At 36.0% G+C, this 17,285-nt stretch overlaps 2 protein-coding genes across 5 annotated transcripts in view; both read left to right on the top strand.

Annotated features, from left to right (window-relative positions):
• LOC116842803 (putative fatty acyl-CoA reductase CG5065) overlaps positions 1–8,974 on the top strand; it is a 17,592-nt gene extending 8,618 nt beyond the window's left edge. The window contains exons 1-10 of one of the 3 annotated variants that reach the window (XM_032812504.1): positions 121–272; positions 3,574–3,773; positions 3,880–4,089; positions 4,436–4,633; positions 5,366–5,562; positions 6,945–7,054; positions 7,155–7,350; positions 7,858–8,097; positions 8,218–8,475; positions 8,631–8,974. In XM_032812504.1, coding sequence (XP_032668395.1) covers positions 3,741–3,773; positions 3,880–4,089; positions 4,436–4,633; positions 5,366–5,562; positions 6,945–7,054; positions 7,155–7,350; positions 7,858–8,097; positions 8,218–8,475; positions 8,631–8,793 — 1,605 coding nt within the window. In that variant the 5' untranslated portion in view covers positions 121–272; positions 3,574–3,740 and the 3' untranslated portion in view covers positions 8,794–8,974. Of the gene's footprint in view, positions 1–120; positions 273–3,573; positions 3,774–3,879; positions 4,090–4,435; positions 4,634–5,365; positions 5,563–6,944; positions 7,055–7,154; positions 7,351–7,857; positions 8,098–8,217; positions 8,476–8,630 lie in introns of those variants that run through there. The other 2 variants (XM_032812505.1, XM_032812506.1) reach the window with 2 other exon arrangements.
• Positions 8,975–14,495: 5,521 nt separating this feature from the next.
• Positions 14,496–17,257, top strand: LOC116842811 (putative fatty acyl-CoA reductase CG5065). Of its 2 annotated transcripts, none has more exons than XM_032812524.1 (3): positions 14,496–14,640; positions 16,000–16,244; positions 16,431–17,246. In XM_032812524.1, exons 2-3 carry the CDS (start codon positions 16,044–16,046, stop codon positions 16,644–16,646), a joined length of 417 nt encoding a protein of 138 aa, XP_032668415.1. In that variant the 5' UTR covers positions 14,496–14,640; positions 16,000–16,043; the 3' UTR covers positions 16,647–17,246. The 2 variants fall into 2 exon arrangements, with proteins under 2 accessions (XP_032668415.1, XP_032668416.1); XM_032812525.1 differs by having other exon boundaries at positions 14,503–14,640; positions 16,005–16,244; positions 16,431–17,257.
• The last annotated feature ends 28 nt before the right edge of the window (positions 17,258–17,285 follow it).

Here is a 17,285-nt window from a genome sequence, read left to right as displayed (position 1 = left end):
AGAGAGAGAGAGAGAGAGAGAGAGAGAGAGAGAGAGAAAGAGAGAGTTAGAAGGAGAGAGTAAGAGAGGGAAAGGGAGATCGGCAAGTCGTTCTATAACAGTACAACTTTCGGTGCGGATCGTGACGGAGCTCAGTAAGTTCGCGAACATCGCGTGCAATCCTACCTAATCTCGCAGATTCGCAAGCGTGGGAGAGCGTAGAACGCAGCGTCGCACCGATCGTAGGTGATCCAACGGATTCAAGTCGGCACGTGTAGAGAATCGTCGACAAGGTACTCAATATTTTGCAACCATCTGTACCGCCTCTGTATCGTGTCGGCCGTATTGTCGATCCGTAGCAAAAGCCGTTGTGCCGATCTATAACTGAGAGACACATATAGTAGATTTTCCCGACCAACAATTTCGCCGAGATCGCGCGCCGGGAAATTGCATCACGCTCCAAATCGAGTTGTACAATCTCGTCAATTATCCCGGGAAAAGCACGCAAAGTAATGCACCTGTTTAGTTCCAGTAGCGAACCGTATTTATTTCCTATTCGGCGCTTGCATCCCGTCGGGATACAAATGTCACGAGTCTGTTATTTTTTTCAACCATGATTTTACCTTAGTCTTAGTTACAGTAATTTGTTTAGCCGCGTCGCATTCAAAATTCGAGGAATCCTTTTCGTTGACTTCTCTTCGGTTTGCTAATTATGACTGTTCAATCTCAAAATCTTCAATTGCGAGACTTGGTCTATTTAAAAGTCTCGTCGACACGCTGTGTTTTTTCACATTCTCTCGCGAATCCGAGACGGAACGCTCGTTAAATATAACATTGACGACGGTCGCGTAGTACGAATGCACTTTCATCCCACTTGACGTTTATATCTCTTCCAATAACACTAATAGCGACTCGTCTTGATTTACCTACGTGAGTACACGTTGGGTCGCTGTTTAACGAGTAAACCACCGTTACGCCGAGCAATACAGATTCTGGTGGTAGTGACGTAATGTCTAGCTGCATGAGCCTCGCATGCATTTTACGTGTTACGTGCGTACACTCCGCAGTGCGTTGGAGCACTTTCTTCGACGAAGATATAAAGATAAGAAAGCCGGAAAATCTCACGTCCTTAATTTTTTCCTTTTTCTCCTAATTATTACTGTCCTCCTTTACTCCTAATTATTATTGTCATGTAATCTCGCTCAATACTTGCGAAGTACACAAATTAAACTCCCAAAGCGCGTCGTAAACACCGTTATAAGTTAGACACTTAACTAGAAGGAAAGGCGGGAGAGTTGAGCAAATCTGCGCGCAGTCGGAAAAGTTTCAACATTAGGAAACCAAACAGTCGTTTCATTGGGCGATGTTCGTTGAATATTGCCAAGGAAGAACAAAGGATTCTCTAAATGCGTGTTACGACTTCCTGCCTGGGAATATTATTGCCCGTGTGCCGAACGCGGCGATGCGCTATCAAAATATCCGTTATACGGAATCGCGCATAATATCGTATACAATTGTTACGCAAAGGACGTGTCGTTAGAACAGATCATTTGCCATCGGGAGTGCACGCAAAAAAAGAACTAGCTTCCAGAGCTAAAAAATAGCTGTGGCAGATAAGATGTGTCACTGAAATAGCGACAGCTAATGTCGATACTACCGAAGCTAAATTTATTCGCTGTTAAACTTAGGCGCTACAGCGAGAAATATTAGCTGCTAGAAATAAATGACTGTAACAAATGATTGTAGCTGTACAGCAAACTTCTTTAATATATGTATACGATAAGAAATTTAGGAATAACTGCCACTTTCTTAGCTACTTGAAATAATATGCATTTTTAATGTCACTTAATATATTTGTATTTCATAACGAATGCATCTTAACTGTCATAGCCAATTCTTAACAGTAATAGCTAAACGCATATATGCAATTAAACAATTAACCTTTTGACTAACCTTTTGAATCAGCTACCGCAGTTTAGCTGATATTACTAAATCATTTTTTTGCGTGTGGTGATGACACCGTAGCAAAGAACGATCAGGCCAAAAGTAGTAGCAAATGTGCACATTAGCACATTTCCATCGTATTCATAAAAAGAATTCAATATGAAGCAACTCGGATGTTGAGAAATTCTCAATCCGGAGTATACACAGGGCGCCCGTAGATTTCATGCTGGATTATGCAATTGAGATTTGTTCTATTGCACAATTAAATATCTCCGGGGAAGTGTTAAAAACTCTTCTCAATATGGATGGATTTCTTAATATGGAAACTGAAGTTGTTTCTTTTTCTCTCATTATATAACACGACTGTTTGTTTATCAAAAGGTACACGAATTTTAAATGTGAGAGGTACACACGAAATTTCGACAATTGGCGCAATTAATTCGTGTAGAAACTGAATCTATCGCAACTCCGTTCTCAAGAGGATATTGGGCACCGACATAATACAGTTTCATGGATTGCACTGCTTTTCTATTTAATTACATAGAATAGTAAATGCATTTTACAGGATGAGAGTATTAATGTCAATACATGGGGAGGCATCAAATGTTATATTGAAAGCAAAAAGTGATTTCTAAATAAAGAAAATTTTTTTCATTCTTGATGCAATATCTAACGCCTTTCCATGCATTGACATTTGCACTTTCACTCTGTAATAACATTTACAATTTTATGCAACTAAATAGGGAAACAGTGTAAACTATGAGACCGCATTATGTCGGTATCCAGCATCCCCTTAAGTTGCACAAATTTTGGTTATTTATTATTATAAACTCTATATTCTCATTTACAAGAAACGTGATTACGTGTATTCGCACAGAAGCTTTTGCTGTTCAGATTGAAACGCAATCGATCGATAGTTTCGGCGGAAGTAACACAATTACGATTCATGAATGTGCGTATAACGACTTCACTCGTTTGCGTCCTGTCATCTCGGGCAATTTACTCCACGTGACTAAAAAAAGAGGAAGTCGAAGGGACGGGCCCATTGACGAATGTAAGAATACAATACTGCTCCGACGTCCGCAAATGACGAATCTCCTCTATCGCGTGGACGTAGCCGCGATTTTCAATTTCTGAACGCGTCAGTCAAATTGATGCCGATACCGTAGACAGAAAATATCCTACGCTTTCTCTTATTCATATTTTTTAACAAAATATTGTATAACAGTTAAACTGTGAGCGTATATATAGAGCGTCTTCATCATTATTCTGTTTCTGCATTCATTATTATTTCATGCGTATTAACCAATCATTATTAAGATCGCCGCTATTATAGCGTGTTTAAATGCATTTCTAGGAATAACTGACCGATGTAAATGAAATATTATACAAAAAGTAACCTTTCCTTGATAAAATAAATTGCATAGATTTATGTAATGCAAGTTGATGAAACATTGTAGCATTGAAATCTATACGCGATCTCCATGCAATAGTAGAGTAGCAGTAACAGTCATAATGGATAACAGTTTTCATAAGAGGCGAGTAAGTTTGCATACAAAATACAGATCGAGTCGTGAAATTACGATCTCTCGTTACATTTGATCGGCCTTTCACTGATTTTCCTTTCTTGCGGCGACTTTTGTGTTCAAGCTGTTGCAGACGGAAACTGTTGCGACCGGCATTGCGATTAAACCAGAACCGGGACAATTTGCGAAATTAATTCGCAACAGCGAAAGGATGGAGGCGTAGCCGAAAAAGATAATTACAGGGATTAGAAATATGTGCAACATTTCGTGCAGTAGACGTTCCTTTAGCGCATGTGCGAAAGGCTTAAAGATTACACGTTACAAGTGAAATTGCATTCCCTATTATGCTCTTTTTCTAAACCATCAATCTTGCAATGTAATGCAAACTCGCTGGGCTGTGAGTTTGCCGTAAGTTAAAGTGATGTTTCAGCGCACGACCATGGATGGCCCAAAGACTGCAATCCAATCCTTCTACAAAGACAAAATCATCTTCATTACCGGCGCTACCGGTTTCATGGGGAAAGTACTTTTGGAGAAGTTGCTGTACAGTTGCTCCGACCTCGACAAAGTCTACATCCTCATGCGACCCAAGAGAGGTCGCAGTATCGAACTCCGGCTCGACGACATGTTCAAGTTGCCCGTAAGACGTCTCGCTAATTACGCGCCACCGTACCTTGGCTTCGGCGTGTTGGATGAGCGACAAACGTCGCGTTATTATGTTTGATCGAGAATGTAGGATGCCCCGAAACCAAAGAACGGTGATGACATATCCCAGCAAACACAATGTTACATGTAACATACATGTTAGTTGTAATTTCTTACTTAACAATATAACTGTTATATAACATGCATGTTACGTAACAATTATATTGTTGAGTAGGAAATTACAACTAACATGTACGTTACATGTAACATTGTGTTTGCTGGGATGCATACGCGTGGACGCCGACGATAGATAATCGCTGTGCTGTTGATTGTTTCCGCAGATGTTCCACAGAATACGTCAAGAGAAAGGTTACGTTTTGAAGAAAGTGCTGCCGCTGGACGGTGATATAACTACACACAATTTGGGCCTTGCTGATGAACAGCGGGAGACATTGACGAATGAGGTGCACATAGTATTTCATCTGGCCGCGACTCTTCGAATGGAGGCGAAACTGAAAGACTCTGTCGAGTTGAATACGGTAAGACATCATTCGAAGAAGAGTGCCGTTTTCTGCTCTCTCGTGCGCTTCATTAATCATTCGTTGAGTATCTTTTGAGTACTAAGCAACAATATGAAGAACTTTGCGAAATTGTCAAATATCTCGTTTGCAATATTGGCGATATTTGGGTAGAACAGAGATAAGTTGGTGTGCGAAACTTAAAGTAATAAAGCTTCCAACTAAAACAGTTGCCGACAAACTAAGAGAGTAGACGTCGGTAGTTCATACTGAACTCTAAGCACATATATGCATTCAGCATTCAGAGAGTTAATAGTCGCGAAAGTTTTACGTCGAATGTATATATGCGCCCATAGAATTCAAAAGCTTAATAATTGTTCACGTCAAGCTTAATTGCGTGGTTATTAGAGTTCTACAAACGTAATTCGTTATTCGACTTAGATCCGAATTACACGAGCAATCCATTCAAATCTATTGGTCTCCTCATACATTGTGTGGTCGAAAATATTAATTAACAATGGACATTAAGAATTATTAACAGTGAACAAGTGAGCATAGATAACTTTCTACGCTTTCAATATTTTTAAACAGTATGTCTACGAACAATATCCAAGTTCTAGTTGCTCATTCCAGTGAACAGACAGCAGAATAGAAGGTTTAGTTGATTTATCGTCTGTGTGTAGGACTCTAATGAATCTATTCCATTCTTATGACATGTATGAAATAAACAAGACTTGATTTGTACTCTTCAAGATCGGCACGAAAAGGGTACTGGAACTGGCTCAGCAGATGAAACACCTGCAGGTGTTGGTGCATCTAAGCACAGCTTTCTGTCACGTCGACCAGGAGGAACTTGGGGAGACGGTCTACGACGCTTCGCATGACCCCGACGACATCATAAAACTCGTTCAATGGATGGACGAAAGCGCCATCGACTTGGTCACGCCTAAGTAATTGAATTTGACTAACAATATTCGGCAGCAGCAAATGATTGATTCTAAGCTGAGTATTAACGCCGTTCTTGCGTTGCATTTAATTGTCGCTTGCGACAATTGCAGAACATGTGCGTCTGCTTAAGTAATAAGAGAAGTTATTTTACTCTATCTTACGAGACACATAATATGTGCTCGTAAACAGTAATCTATGAGACGTAATTCGAATGCAAGAAGTTAAATCCCAGCAAACACAGAATATAACTACTATACAACATAGAAGTAACACGTAATATAACGGATGTTATACGTTATTAATGTTAAAGTAATATAATTTTCTTTTATAACTGCAATCTAACTGTGTTTTAGAACTTTTATAATACTATTAATTCTCTGTTATTTAAAAGTTATAATTATATAACACCAATATAACTAAAATATAATATGTTATATAAGCGTTTATTTGCATTACATATATGTTATATAGCATTTTTATATCTAGGGATCGGATCATTCGCTAGATGGCTTCCGTTTTCTCGTGTCTTTCTCATAAAATATGATGCATTAATATATAGAAGAATATATATATAACGATGATCACAAGACGACTTGTACTATGGAGTTCACTTTTATAGTAAAGTGAAGTGATACGCTTTTTGATAATGGAAATTACTGTTATAATAGTAATCCTTTCCATTTGAATATGTACAGAAAGATGAAAATAAATAAATGAAAATAGCTCCAATAGCATAAAATGCCTACTGTGACACTAGACATCTAGAATAGCTGTAGGATGATTCTGGAATATCTTGTATTATTTGGGAGCTAATTAATTTAAAATGGCAAGATACTTTTATGTTATTACCTTTAGTAAAAATATTTTTGATACGAAATATATAATTATAATATTTTTAAAAACATACTTTTACAAATTAAGTGATATTTGAGTAATAGCTTATAATCTCTGCGTACAATTAAATACCTATAATTGCTGGGAAATAATAATTTATGCTCCAACTATATAACATTTCAGCAATATATATAACAGCTATATAACATTTTAGTAACATGTTATATTTCTGTTATATAGTTGCAATATCGTTTGAGTGGGAAATTACAACTAACGTGTATGTTACATGTAACAAACATGTTATATTGCACGTTACATTCCTTTATATTATGACGATGAAACTATTATATTATTGTATTTGCTGGGATACTACGTGACTAATTATTTGATTATAACCTGCGAGGTCCTGTACAAGAGTAACAGTATTTACATAAAATACATCAGAAAAGATCGTTCATCAAATGACTAAGTTATCATATTTTGTTGTGCTGATTGTGAAAAATATTGCAGTTTCGTAATATTGCGCGCTCATCTCTTTCTCTAATCGCAGATTATTGGAACCGCATCCGAATACTTACACCTACACGAAGCGTTTGGCCGAAACGCTGGTGGCCAGGGAATATCAAAATCTACCTTGCGTCATCGCCAGGCCGTCAATAGGTAATTATGCGTGCCTCGATAATTGTCAGAAATAGCAGATGATATGCAACAAGAAGGGACTGATCGTTCGATTGATTTTTCTTTTTATCTCTTCGTGCAGTAACTCCTGCCGTCAAGGAGCCAGTGCCGGGATGGGTCGACAATTTGAATGGTCCCACTGGGATACTCGTCGCTGGAGGCAAGGGTGTCCTCAGAACGATGCTTTGTGACACCCAGTATCACGCTGAAGTTATTCCGGTTGACTTCGCAATTAATTCTCTAATCGGTATCGCCCATAAAGTGGCTACCCAACAGAAGTAAGTACCTACTTTCTGTGCGACCTAGCTATTTCTTTCCCTTTTGTTGTTGCGATAACTTCGTCATGTTTGTCGAATTTTTCGCCGACTTCAAATGGAAAAGAGGTTCTCAGTTTGCCCTATACATATATACGTTTTTGTATTTCGTTTTGTATTCGTTTGTATATTTTGTCTCAAGAACTTTCTTCTAGAGATGTTGAGATGAAACTTTTTATTCAGTTAAAATTATTTTATATTATGTAGGACTTCTGAGATTTTTGCAGTCTAGCCTTTAATAATACATGCATAAATTAATATTCAAATAGTTTTTTCTATTAGGTTTTCCTTTCACGTTCTTTTCTTCCCGTTCTCTCTCTTTCTCTCCTTTCTATCTTAATATTTAAATTGAAAGATGTACATTGAAATATTTAAGAGATACTTAACAATATTCTCAACAACTTAAATCGCACCGAAATAAGTTGGAAATGGGTCAGTAGTTATAATTTTTTCCGTTTAATTTCTCGACAGGCAGAAAAGTATACCTGTGTACAATATAACGCAGAGCGGCGTCGTACCGGTCACATGGGGTGATATATTGGAAATGGGTAGAAACACCGTTTACCAGTATCCTTTCGAAGGACAAGCTTGGTACCCGGGTGGCAGTCCGCATACTAACAAGTTTGTGCATTATATCTTGCTCTTCTTCTTCCACATCATCCCCGCGTATCTGATCGACTTTCTGATGTTGATATTTCGGCAAAAAAGATTGTAAGTGTTACGCATTTTTATTTCGATGTCTGTTGACATATCGACGCTTGAAAATACTTAACTATATAACATATTATAATATCATTATCTCCTCCTTTCTTGTCCGCACGTTCAAAACAGTATGGTCAGAATCCAGAAGCGAATCTCAGACGGCATGCAGATATTGCAGTATTTCACCATGAGGGATTGGATATTTCACAATACCAAACTATTGATTATGCGTGGCGAAATGTCGCCGGAGGATCAGAAAATATTCTCAATCGATTTTAAGGGAGTGAACTTAAATGAGTATATGAAGGTTCTTGTTCTCGGGACTCGGCAGTACTGCATGAAAGAGAGTTTATCTAGTCTGTCAAAAGCTCGTCGGCATCAGGCAATGTGAGTATTCTTTATTTAAATTAGTTTTTGTTCTTAAGTTTCTGAGAGTTTTTGAGGGCACGTGCGCACAGCTATCGCAGCGTGCGTTAAGACCAACTTTCTCATTTTATTTTGAAAGCTCTCATCCCGAACTCTCGCGACATGACTCATTTCAGAATGTACGTTGTCCACCATCTCGCGATATTCCTTTTCTACTTCGGCATATTGTACCTCATTTACAACAACTTGGAGATAGCAAGGTACAGCCTGGACTTCGCTACTCAGCAGATGAAGTCGCTGCCAATCGTAGGCGGCGTCGTGAAGAACATTCATCTCTGATACTTTACCGACTTTACATATCTTGCATTCCCACATAAAACAATGTAGTGCACTTTTTGTGCTGCAATAAGCGTATCTACGAGAAGTGTTTTCGAAAACTAAAAAGAATTCAGATGTTACCAACCTAAACGTTTATATTTGCATTTTTGTGCTTTGTAATAACAGACTAGATTATGTAGAATCAACAGAGTTTTTATTTTTGCCTTTAACTTATATTAGAAATATTCTAGTTTCATAATGGTTACGGAGAAATATAGTGCGAAACCATATGTATTTTGATCTGTTATGATTTTCCGAGAATATTAATTTAGATAAAATTGATTGATAATAAGACTGTAAAGAAGCTAGTTTTAAAATTATTTACCAAAGAAAAATAAGTACTTTCAATCGTAATCGTATACTCCAAAACAACAATAACACACCATATGTGTCACTTGCACCACATGTATAAACATAGCTGTAAACAAACGACTGTAGATTAAGTTATATCAATTTTAAGTTGTATCAGTTGACAATCCGTTTGTCAACAATAATATTTTCCCTCTTTCTATACAAATTATGCTTTGTTACAAACAGATGATTTCGTGTTATAAAACTACAATGAAAATGAATAAGAAAATTTCAAAATTATGGTTTTATAGCGCAACCAATATGAAATAAAGGGTTAAGGCCATTACGCCGAATTGTACAGAATGTTGCACTTACATTTAAGTCAGGTATAACAGGTTGCCTATCCATTTCGCTGGCAGGCGCGTGCAGTCATGCACGGTCTCAGTAGGTCTTGGCAGAATACTCATTTGCGCACTTTCTTTTCTATGAAGTTTACGTTGAGCATTTAGCCAATGCCTATTCTGAGACCGTACACAAATTAAACGCGCTTGCCAGCAAAACGCACAATCATGTTATTGTAGACAACCGTCGTACTGATCTATATGTGAGTGCAACATCCTGCACAACATATATAATTTGCGAAATACAATTTGTATATATACAAATACATGTGTATGCAATTTGTGCAACGCAGCGAGCATACGGAAAACAACGAAAAGATTTCTCCGATGTCATCCGATCTCTTTGGAGGGACCTTAAACCATCTGCGGTCGCGTGGTGGTGCACTAAATGCACAGGGTGGAGGAAAGTGCAATCTGCGTATAGTTGGTGTGCAAAGTTGATTTCGAGCTTTTACTTGAGGTAGAGTTGTTAACCAATTTCTACATGTACAGGGGTCTCCGATCGGACAGAGTGTGTCGCAGAGTGTTCCTAAAAACGAGTGGCCTACACCAGCTTTAATTCATCAATCGTCATGTAGGCGTACGCATCTTTAGGAGACTCCAATGACCTCGATCGGGAGTGACGCGCGTATAGGGGAATCTTGGTGATCATAGATCTAGGTTCGATTAATATATCATTGTGGTTTAGATATATCTAGTGTATAGTATATACATATAGTAAATACATACAGTAAATATACATATAGTAAATATATACATATATATAGAATACATACGAGGTTGTTGTTATTGCAATAAAGATGTATGTGTACACAAAAGTTCTCGCAATGCGTCTAGATACTGACTCCGAATCACGTAGCTTCTAGAGCTCAAGACATGGGACGATTGGAGTGATAATTTGCAGTCAAGGACAACAGTTGTTAACATAAATTGCCTGCAAGGCAAACAAGCACAGCGAAACAAAGTGCAGATGAAAAACTTTCGCCTTAAAGATTGCAAAACGAAAAGTTTCTTTAGTTAACTCAGGATCAAGTCTTAATCCATGTAACTTACGAGGACTTTTTCGTAAATTTTCTTTTCTAAAAAATCTTTACTTTCTTATTATAATAACTTTCAAGATTATATTTCGAAAATTGCTTCACTCATACACACTGTCACAATAGTATTGCTATTTATATAATGTCTCATTTGCAGAATGGGAGAATTGAGGGATATATATATTAGTTTATTTAATACACATTTACATTTGGGAACATATATTAAACGTTTTGTATTACGTGTAAACGTTTTGAATTATTATATACATATTAATCTAATAAAAATTGAAGTATTATAATTCAATAATTTTAGTAAATTATGAAAGAAATATCGAAGATTATTCATGACCACAGTATACATTACCCCACGCGTCGACATATTTAAAAGTGAAAAATTTTCAAATTCAATGGAAAATCCCGCATATCGCAAGACGATACTTCACTTATGTTATCAACGAGAAAAATAATCTAACATTACTTCGAAACACTTTTTCTGGTATAATGTTATATATATATATATATATATATATATATATATATTTATTTATTTATTTATTTATTTATTTGTATATATAATTTATATATAACATATATAATTTAGTAGCATTGTGCGCGCGATATAGCAAATGTGCAGTAATTGGCCGCAGTAGCAAATGTTTCGTTTTATAGATCATGTTTGAAATTAAGAAAATGCACGTGTAGATCAAGACTCCAACGCTGAATCAAGGATATCCAACGCTGACAAAAGATACGCGAGCATTAAAACAAACAAAAGATAGCTGATTTGAAACACTATCATGCGGTCAATAACATGCGGAAACATTGTCTGCATTATCACTTGATCTTCACGTGCGGCTTGTCAATCAATCCGAGCACGCGTGTGTCTACCAAAAATTGCCTTAAAATAGTCGATTTTAAATCCGAACTCAGCTGAACTGTCTTCTCTTACTTCGTTTTTGCTTCAATTTGGTTCGCGTGCGCTGTAACTTCTCTCGAGCCGAAACACTTGTAGACATCCATGTTGTCTTAACACGTTCTAGTTAATCAGCAGACCGGATCGCTAATCAAGCTAAATAAACAATTTGGAGAGCCAACAATGAAAACGGCCTCTTTATTGCACGCTGTCCCTATATTATCCAATCATTCTGACTTTCGAGCCTTCATCTAAGATTAGTCGATCTTTAGTAGACTTCGGCGATCAAGAGTACGAATGACTAAATGAAGTCGATTCCAAAACAGATATTAGTGCGCTAATGTAGTAGTAGTAGTAGTTTATTACCGTTCAGCTACAAGCCAAGAAGAAAACTTAATTTACAATAAAAATAACTTAACTCTATTCACACAGCCATTTATCCATCCGTATCTTACTATATCTCCTCTACTTCGCTTCAAACCTACACTTATCGTACGTTTAAACTATATTCACAGCTACTAACACAGCCATACAACCTTTTTTTTGTACCTCTCTTCCTTTGTTTCTTCCCTAAACCTTGACTAAATTTTATCTATTTCCTATTATATAAACCTTCATAAAATTACTTCATTTTAACACTTTCACAACTTTTTTATACCTTTTCTACATTTTTACATATTTATACAATTTTTATACTCTTTCTATACACTTTTTATACAATTTATATATCTGCCTTTCATATTTCCTGGTTCTTTGCATTTCTTGGAAACTAATAATTAACAAAATAATTAACAAATGTCTTAAACCTAAATAATAATAATATTAAATAATACAACGTTTTATCTTTTACCCATTCCTCCTCTTATCACTAAAATCTTATCTTCCCTTACTTCTATGTTCTACCCACCTTTTCCTTTTATTTTCTTCTCCCTCTCTTTCCAAATCTTTTTTAGAACCTTTTCTTTTATTTCATCTAATTCATCATTCCATATCCTCTCCCTTCCCATTTCTTCTTTCCTATTCATTTCCTCAAACCATTCTCTCCCTACCTCGCATGTATACATGCATGCGCATATAATGTCTCATGTCATCCTGAGCCCTGCCGCACAACACACATTTCCTACCTTCATAATCCATCCAATATTTATTTATTAACCCATTATTATTATTCATTAACTCCATATTACCACACCTCAACTTTACAAGAGTTCTTACCTCTTCCCTTGACCTTATTAGTGCGCTAATGTATGACGTTTTCATAAAACAACATCTTTTTTCGGCTGGAATTAACAATGCATAAATAAATAATTACATTAGATATTGAGGTAAGAATTATTTTTCTCCTAAATGTGTCAGTGGCGTTTCACAAGGGCACATTGTAAAATGTAACACAGACTAATTTTATCATGCTACATACACGTCTTGCGATAAGAGATCGCAATTATGTAAGAAACTGGATATTATAGGCATTTGCGTAGTTGTTTTTGTTCTTATAATAACTCTTATTTTATAATATTTTTTATTTTACAACATTTTTATAATATATATTCTACTTTTTATCGGAAATACATATTGCACACATGCATTACACGTTGCAAAAGAATGTTAGAAGCTGATTGGAATCCTTGTTTTTAATTAATTTCCTGTTACTTCGTTGAACGAACGTTAAATCGAAAGTCATGATAGAACGCAAGGTAGACTTCTTGCAAGGTATACTTTTTGCAGACTATATATACGAGAAAATATTTAAAACAGGAAGAAATAAAATGATATACATACTGTGCAAAACACATACATAAGGCGAGAGAGAGAAAGGAGAGGGGGAGAGACAGAGAGAGAGAGAGAGAGAGAGAGAAATCAAGGTTTACAGTACAGCAAGCAAGTGCCAATGGCAAATTCCTATTCTGTTTTTTTCTGTCTATTCTTGTCTGACCAATCGCGTGTTTATAAACAATATCAAATGCAATGACGAAAGAAGGGAAAGAAATATGCATGGTAATATGCGAATACACACATAAACTGTTGGTAAATTTTTAGAATAATATATATGAAGGCTAAGGTCAGCTGCTGGATCCATTATTCTAAAGATTTACCAAAAATTTTCTATTTCGTGTTGTTAGAATTAAATAATTCTGTTCATGTCTCTTGGTCCGTAAAAATCAATAACAGTTAACAAATTGGTGCACGACGGATCGAAGCGCATGTAGAAATCTATTTACGAAATTATGACATAATTAAAAAGTTGTTCACAGCTCAGAAGCTGTTGCGACATTATTGTAATAGAATTTTCAAATTTAATTCAATTTCAAAGTATGTTATTATGTACGATAATTCTAGTATATCCTGCTTATTAAATCAAGTTATTCTTGCCTGCTTATTAAATCAAGTTATTGATCAAGTTACTCAAATAAATAAATTCTTCAAATAAATTCTGCTGATCATTCCTCTAATTATTCCTGTAAACAAGAACAGCAAGGACATCAAGTTACACAGTGTAAGTTTTGAGGAGCGTGCATGTAACGATAAAATTCTAATTATGTCATAAAAACGAATTCAAGTGTTCTATAAAAGTACACTAAATGTGCCTATACTTAATATGAGTCTTAGAAACGTGAGTGTCAACTATAATGAACGTAATTACTTTTCGGACGGAATAGCTGCTATATTATTACATATTTAATTTAAATCTTGCATCACAAATTATAATAAAGGATAGATCTATTTAGCAAGTGATACATTGGGACACGTAAAACATTTAATTGTAAATCGGTTATTTGTTGTAAATCGGTTATTATTGTAAAACTACGTTCGTCAATATCACAAACATCTCATAAATGATTAAAATTTTACAAAATTTTCCATGTAAGTTATTTGCATTATATATATTACAAATCAAAATAGACTAGAAGGAGCGAAAAAATAAAAGTATTATGACGTCACGTACAGGTGGGGAGTGAGATAGAGGAGGGAGTTAGCATGAAAGTATAAATCACAGAGAATTACGGAGTAGCTTAGTAAATTCGTAAACCTTACATGTGTGATCCGATCAAGCACCACATATCCTCAAATGCAGAAGAGGACGTTAAAGCAAAATATATCTGTAACGTCACTATCGTATTGTTCTATTGTTTGCCCGCGACAAAAACTTTTTGCTGATCTATAACTGGTAAGTTTGTAGCTCTTCCCGATGAAAGATAGACGATTTGACCTAGATGAAGTGCATAAAATTTTTAATTTACCTATTCGACTAGTCGACGATCTCAGAACATAAGCGCACTTGTTAAGCTCGACCAGCCAACAAACAAAATTCGCGGCGGTCATAAAATTCACTGTACTTATGCATTTCTATCGCGTTTGATAATCTCTCTCAAAAACATAAACTATGTTTCATCTTGATTTACCTTGATTTACATAAGTATACATCAAATTATTGTGTAACCAGTAAACCCCCGTTAGGCTACAAAATACTAATTGGAAATAAATGCGACGTAATTCTCAATTGCTTGAGGTTTGCATGCGTTTTACACATTATGCGCCTAAGCTGAGTGTAAATAGGAAAAAGATTATAAGCTGCAAAATTACAATTATATTTCTGGTAATTATGTATAATAAGGCTTTTTCCGAATTTTGATATTTTTTTGCAGCTCTTTTGGTAAAAATATTTATTTTGACTCCAATATTGATAATCAATTGGGGAAGTCCGAAAAATATACAAGTTATATATTGTTTTAACTTTTTTCTTACTTTCGTATATCAAACGTTGTTTTGTTTATCAAACGTTGTTGCTTTCCCATAATTTAAACAAGTTACTGACCTTGGATTTCGCTGAAACTCACCTATCTTATGTATTTCGATGCGTAGAAGCCGAATCTGAAATTTAAAATCGTCGCTCGGCTGTACAAACCAAAAAATTAATTGTTAAATATGCTAGGTATGATAGATTAGGAAACTTGTGATTGCAACGTAAAGTTTGTTCTTAGAGTTGCCTTTTCTGTACTAGTGTAGTAAGTACTGCAATATCGAACGACTAGCAGGAGGCTGCGCCTCCCGCACTTCCCCTCAAAACTAACCTAACGCAACCTATCGTCACATTAGCCGTCAGTCATTGCTTATTAAAAAATTATTCAGAAAAAAAGTTGAACACTTTAATAAACAATGACTGACGGTTAATGTGACGATAGGTTGATTTAGGTTAGTTTTGAGGGGAGGTGCGGGAGGCGCAGTCCCCCGCTAGTCGTTCGATATTGCAGTTACATAATATGATTAAAAGATCAGTAACTTGTTTAAATTATGGGAAAGCAGCAACGTTTGACAAGTGAAAAAAAAAGTTAAAACAATATATAACTTGCATATTTTTCGGACTCCCCCGATTGATTATCAATGTTTGGTAAAAATAAATATTTTTACCAAAAGAGCTACAAAAAAATATCAAAATTCAAAAAAGGCCTTATTGTACATAATTACCATATTTCCTTATATTCTCGCTCGTCACTTATTTGTTTAAAAAAATCGTTCATTTTTGCAGTATAGCACAGAACCGCAACAAATTGCGTGATATTTCGTACGATCATGAGCGGCACAAGCAGCCCGATTCAATCCTTCTATAAAAATAAGACCATTTTTGTTACCGGCGCTACCGGTTTTATGGGAAAGGTCCTTTTAGAGAAACTATTGTACAGTTGTTCCGATCTCGACAAAATCTACTTCCTCGTACGACCTAAGAAAGGACGCAGTATCGAACTCAGGCTCGACGACATGTTCAAGTTACCTGTAAGATATCCCGCTAATTATGTGCCACCGTATCTTGGCTTCGACATGTTGGATGAGCGACAAATATCGCGCTGTTATGTTTGATCAAGAATATAGGATGCTACGAAACCAAAGAACGGTGATGACATATCCATACCTGTGGATGTCAGAGATTGACAATCGTTGTGTTTATTGACTGTTCCGCAGATATTTCACAGAATACATCAAGAGAAAGGTCATGTCTTGAAGAAATTGCAGCCGCTGGACGGTGACATAACTATGCATAATCTGGGCCTTACCGATGAACAGCAGGAAACACTGATGAAAGAAGTGCATATAATATTTCACTTCGCCGCATGTCTTCGAATGGAAGCGAAATTGAAAGATGCCGTCGAGTTAAACATGGTAAAATATAACTCGTAAAAATACCTCCTATTGCGCTTTCTTGTGCACTTTATTATTATTTTTAACCCTTTGAGTACAAAGCAGCCCTACGAAAAACTTGTCAAATATCTCGTCTACAGTTGGCGATATCAGGTAGAGTAAAGATAAGTTAGTGTTCCACACTGAAAATAATATAACTCCCGACTCAATTGCAGCTAATTGCTGCAAGCTGAGACAACATGCAAATGAAAATCCTTGAAAACGTCGGTGGAATAATAATAAATTCTAAACGCGTATAATGCGTTCAAGGTATTAATAATCACGCGTGTTGAACTTAGTCGTCTGAATATTACACTACTGCAAGTGTAATCTGTTATCTAACTTAGATATGCACTACTTTGCGTATTATATGTGCGACTAACGTATGTGTCTGCAATGTTACTTACTTAATTTAACTTATCAAAATTATTCATCGTTTATTGGACAAACAATCCCAGGTGTCCGAATTTGTGCGTGATTTTATCCACTGTGTGATAACGAGTATTAATTAACAAATTAAAGAATTTACAGTGAACGGACAATAGATTTAATTCTGATATTTTCACACGTGCAAAGCTTTAACGAATTATCGCGATTTTTATGATGTGTATGAAATATAAAAGGTTCGATCTATACTCT

This window comes from Odontomachus brunneus, unplaced genomic scaffold, assembly GCF_010583005.1.
Source record: "Odontomachus brunneus isolate Ranch 3 - 2012 unplaced genomic scaffold, Obru_v1 Obru_scaffold_027, whole genome shotgun sequence".
NCBI lineage: Eukaryota > Metazoa > Arthropoda > Insecta > Hymenoptera > Formicidae > Odontomachus > Odontomachus brunneus.
This window is presented reverse-complemented; position numbering and strand designations above follow the sequence as displayed.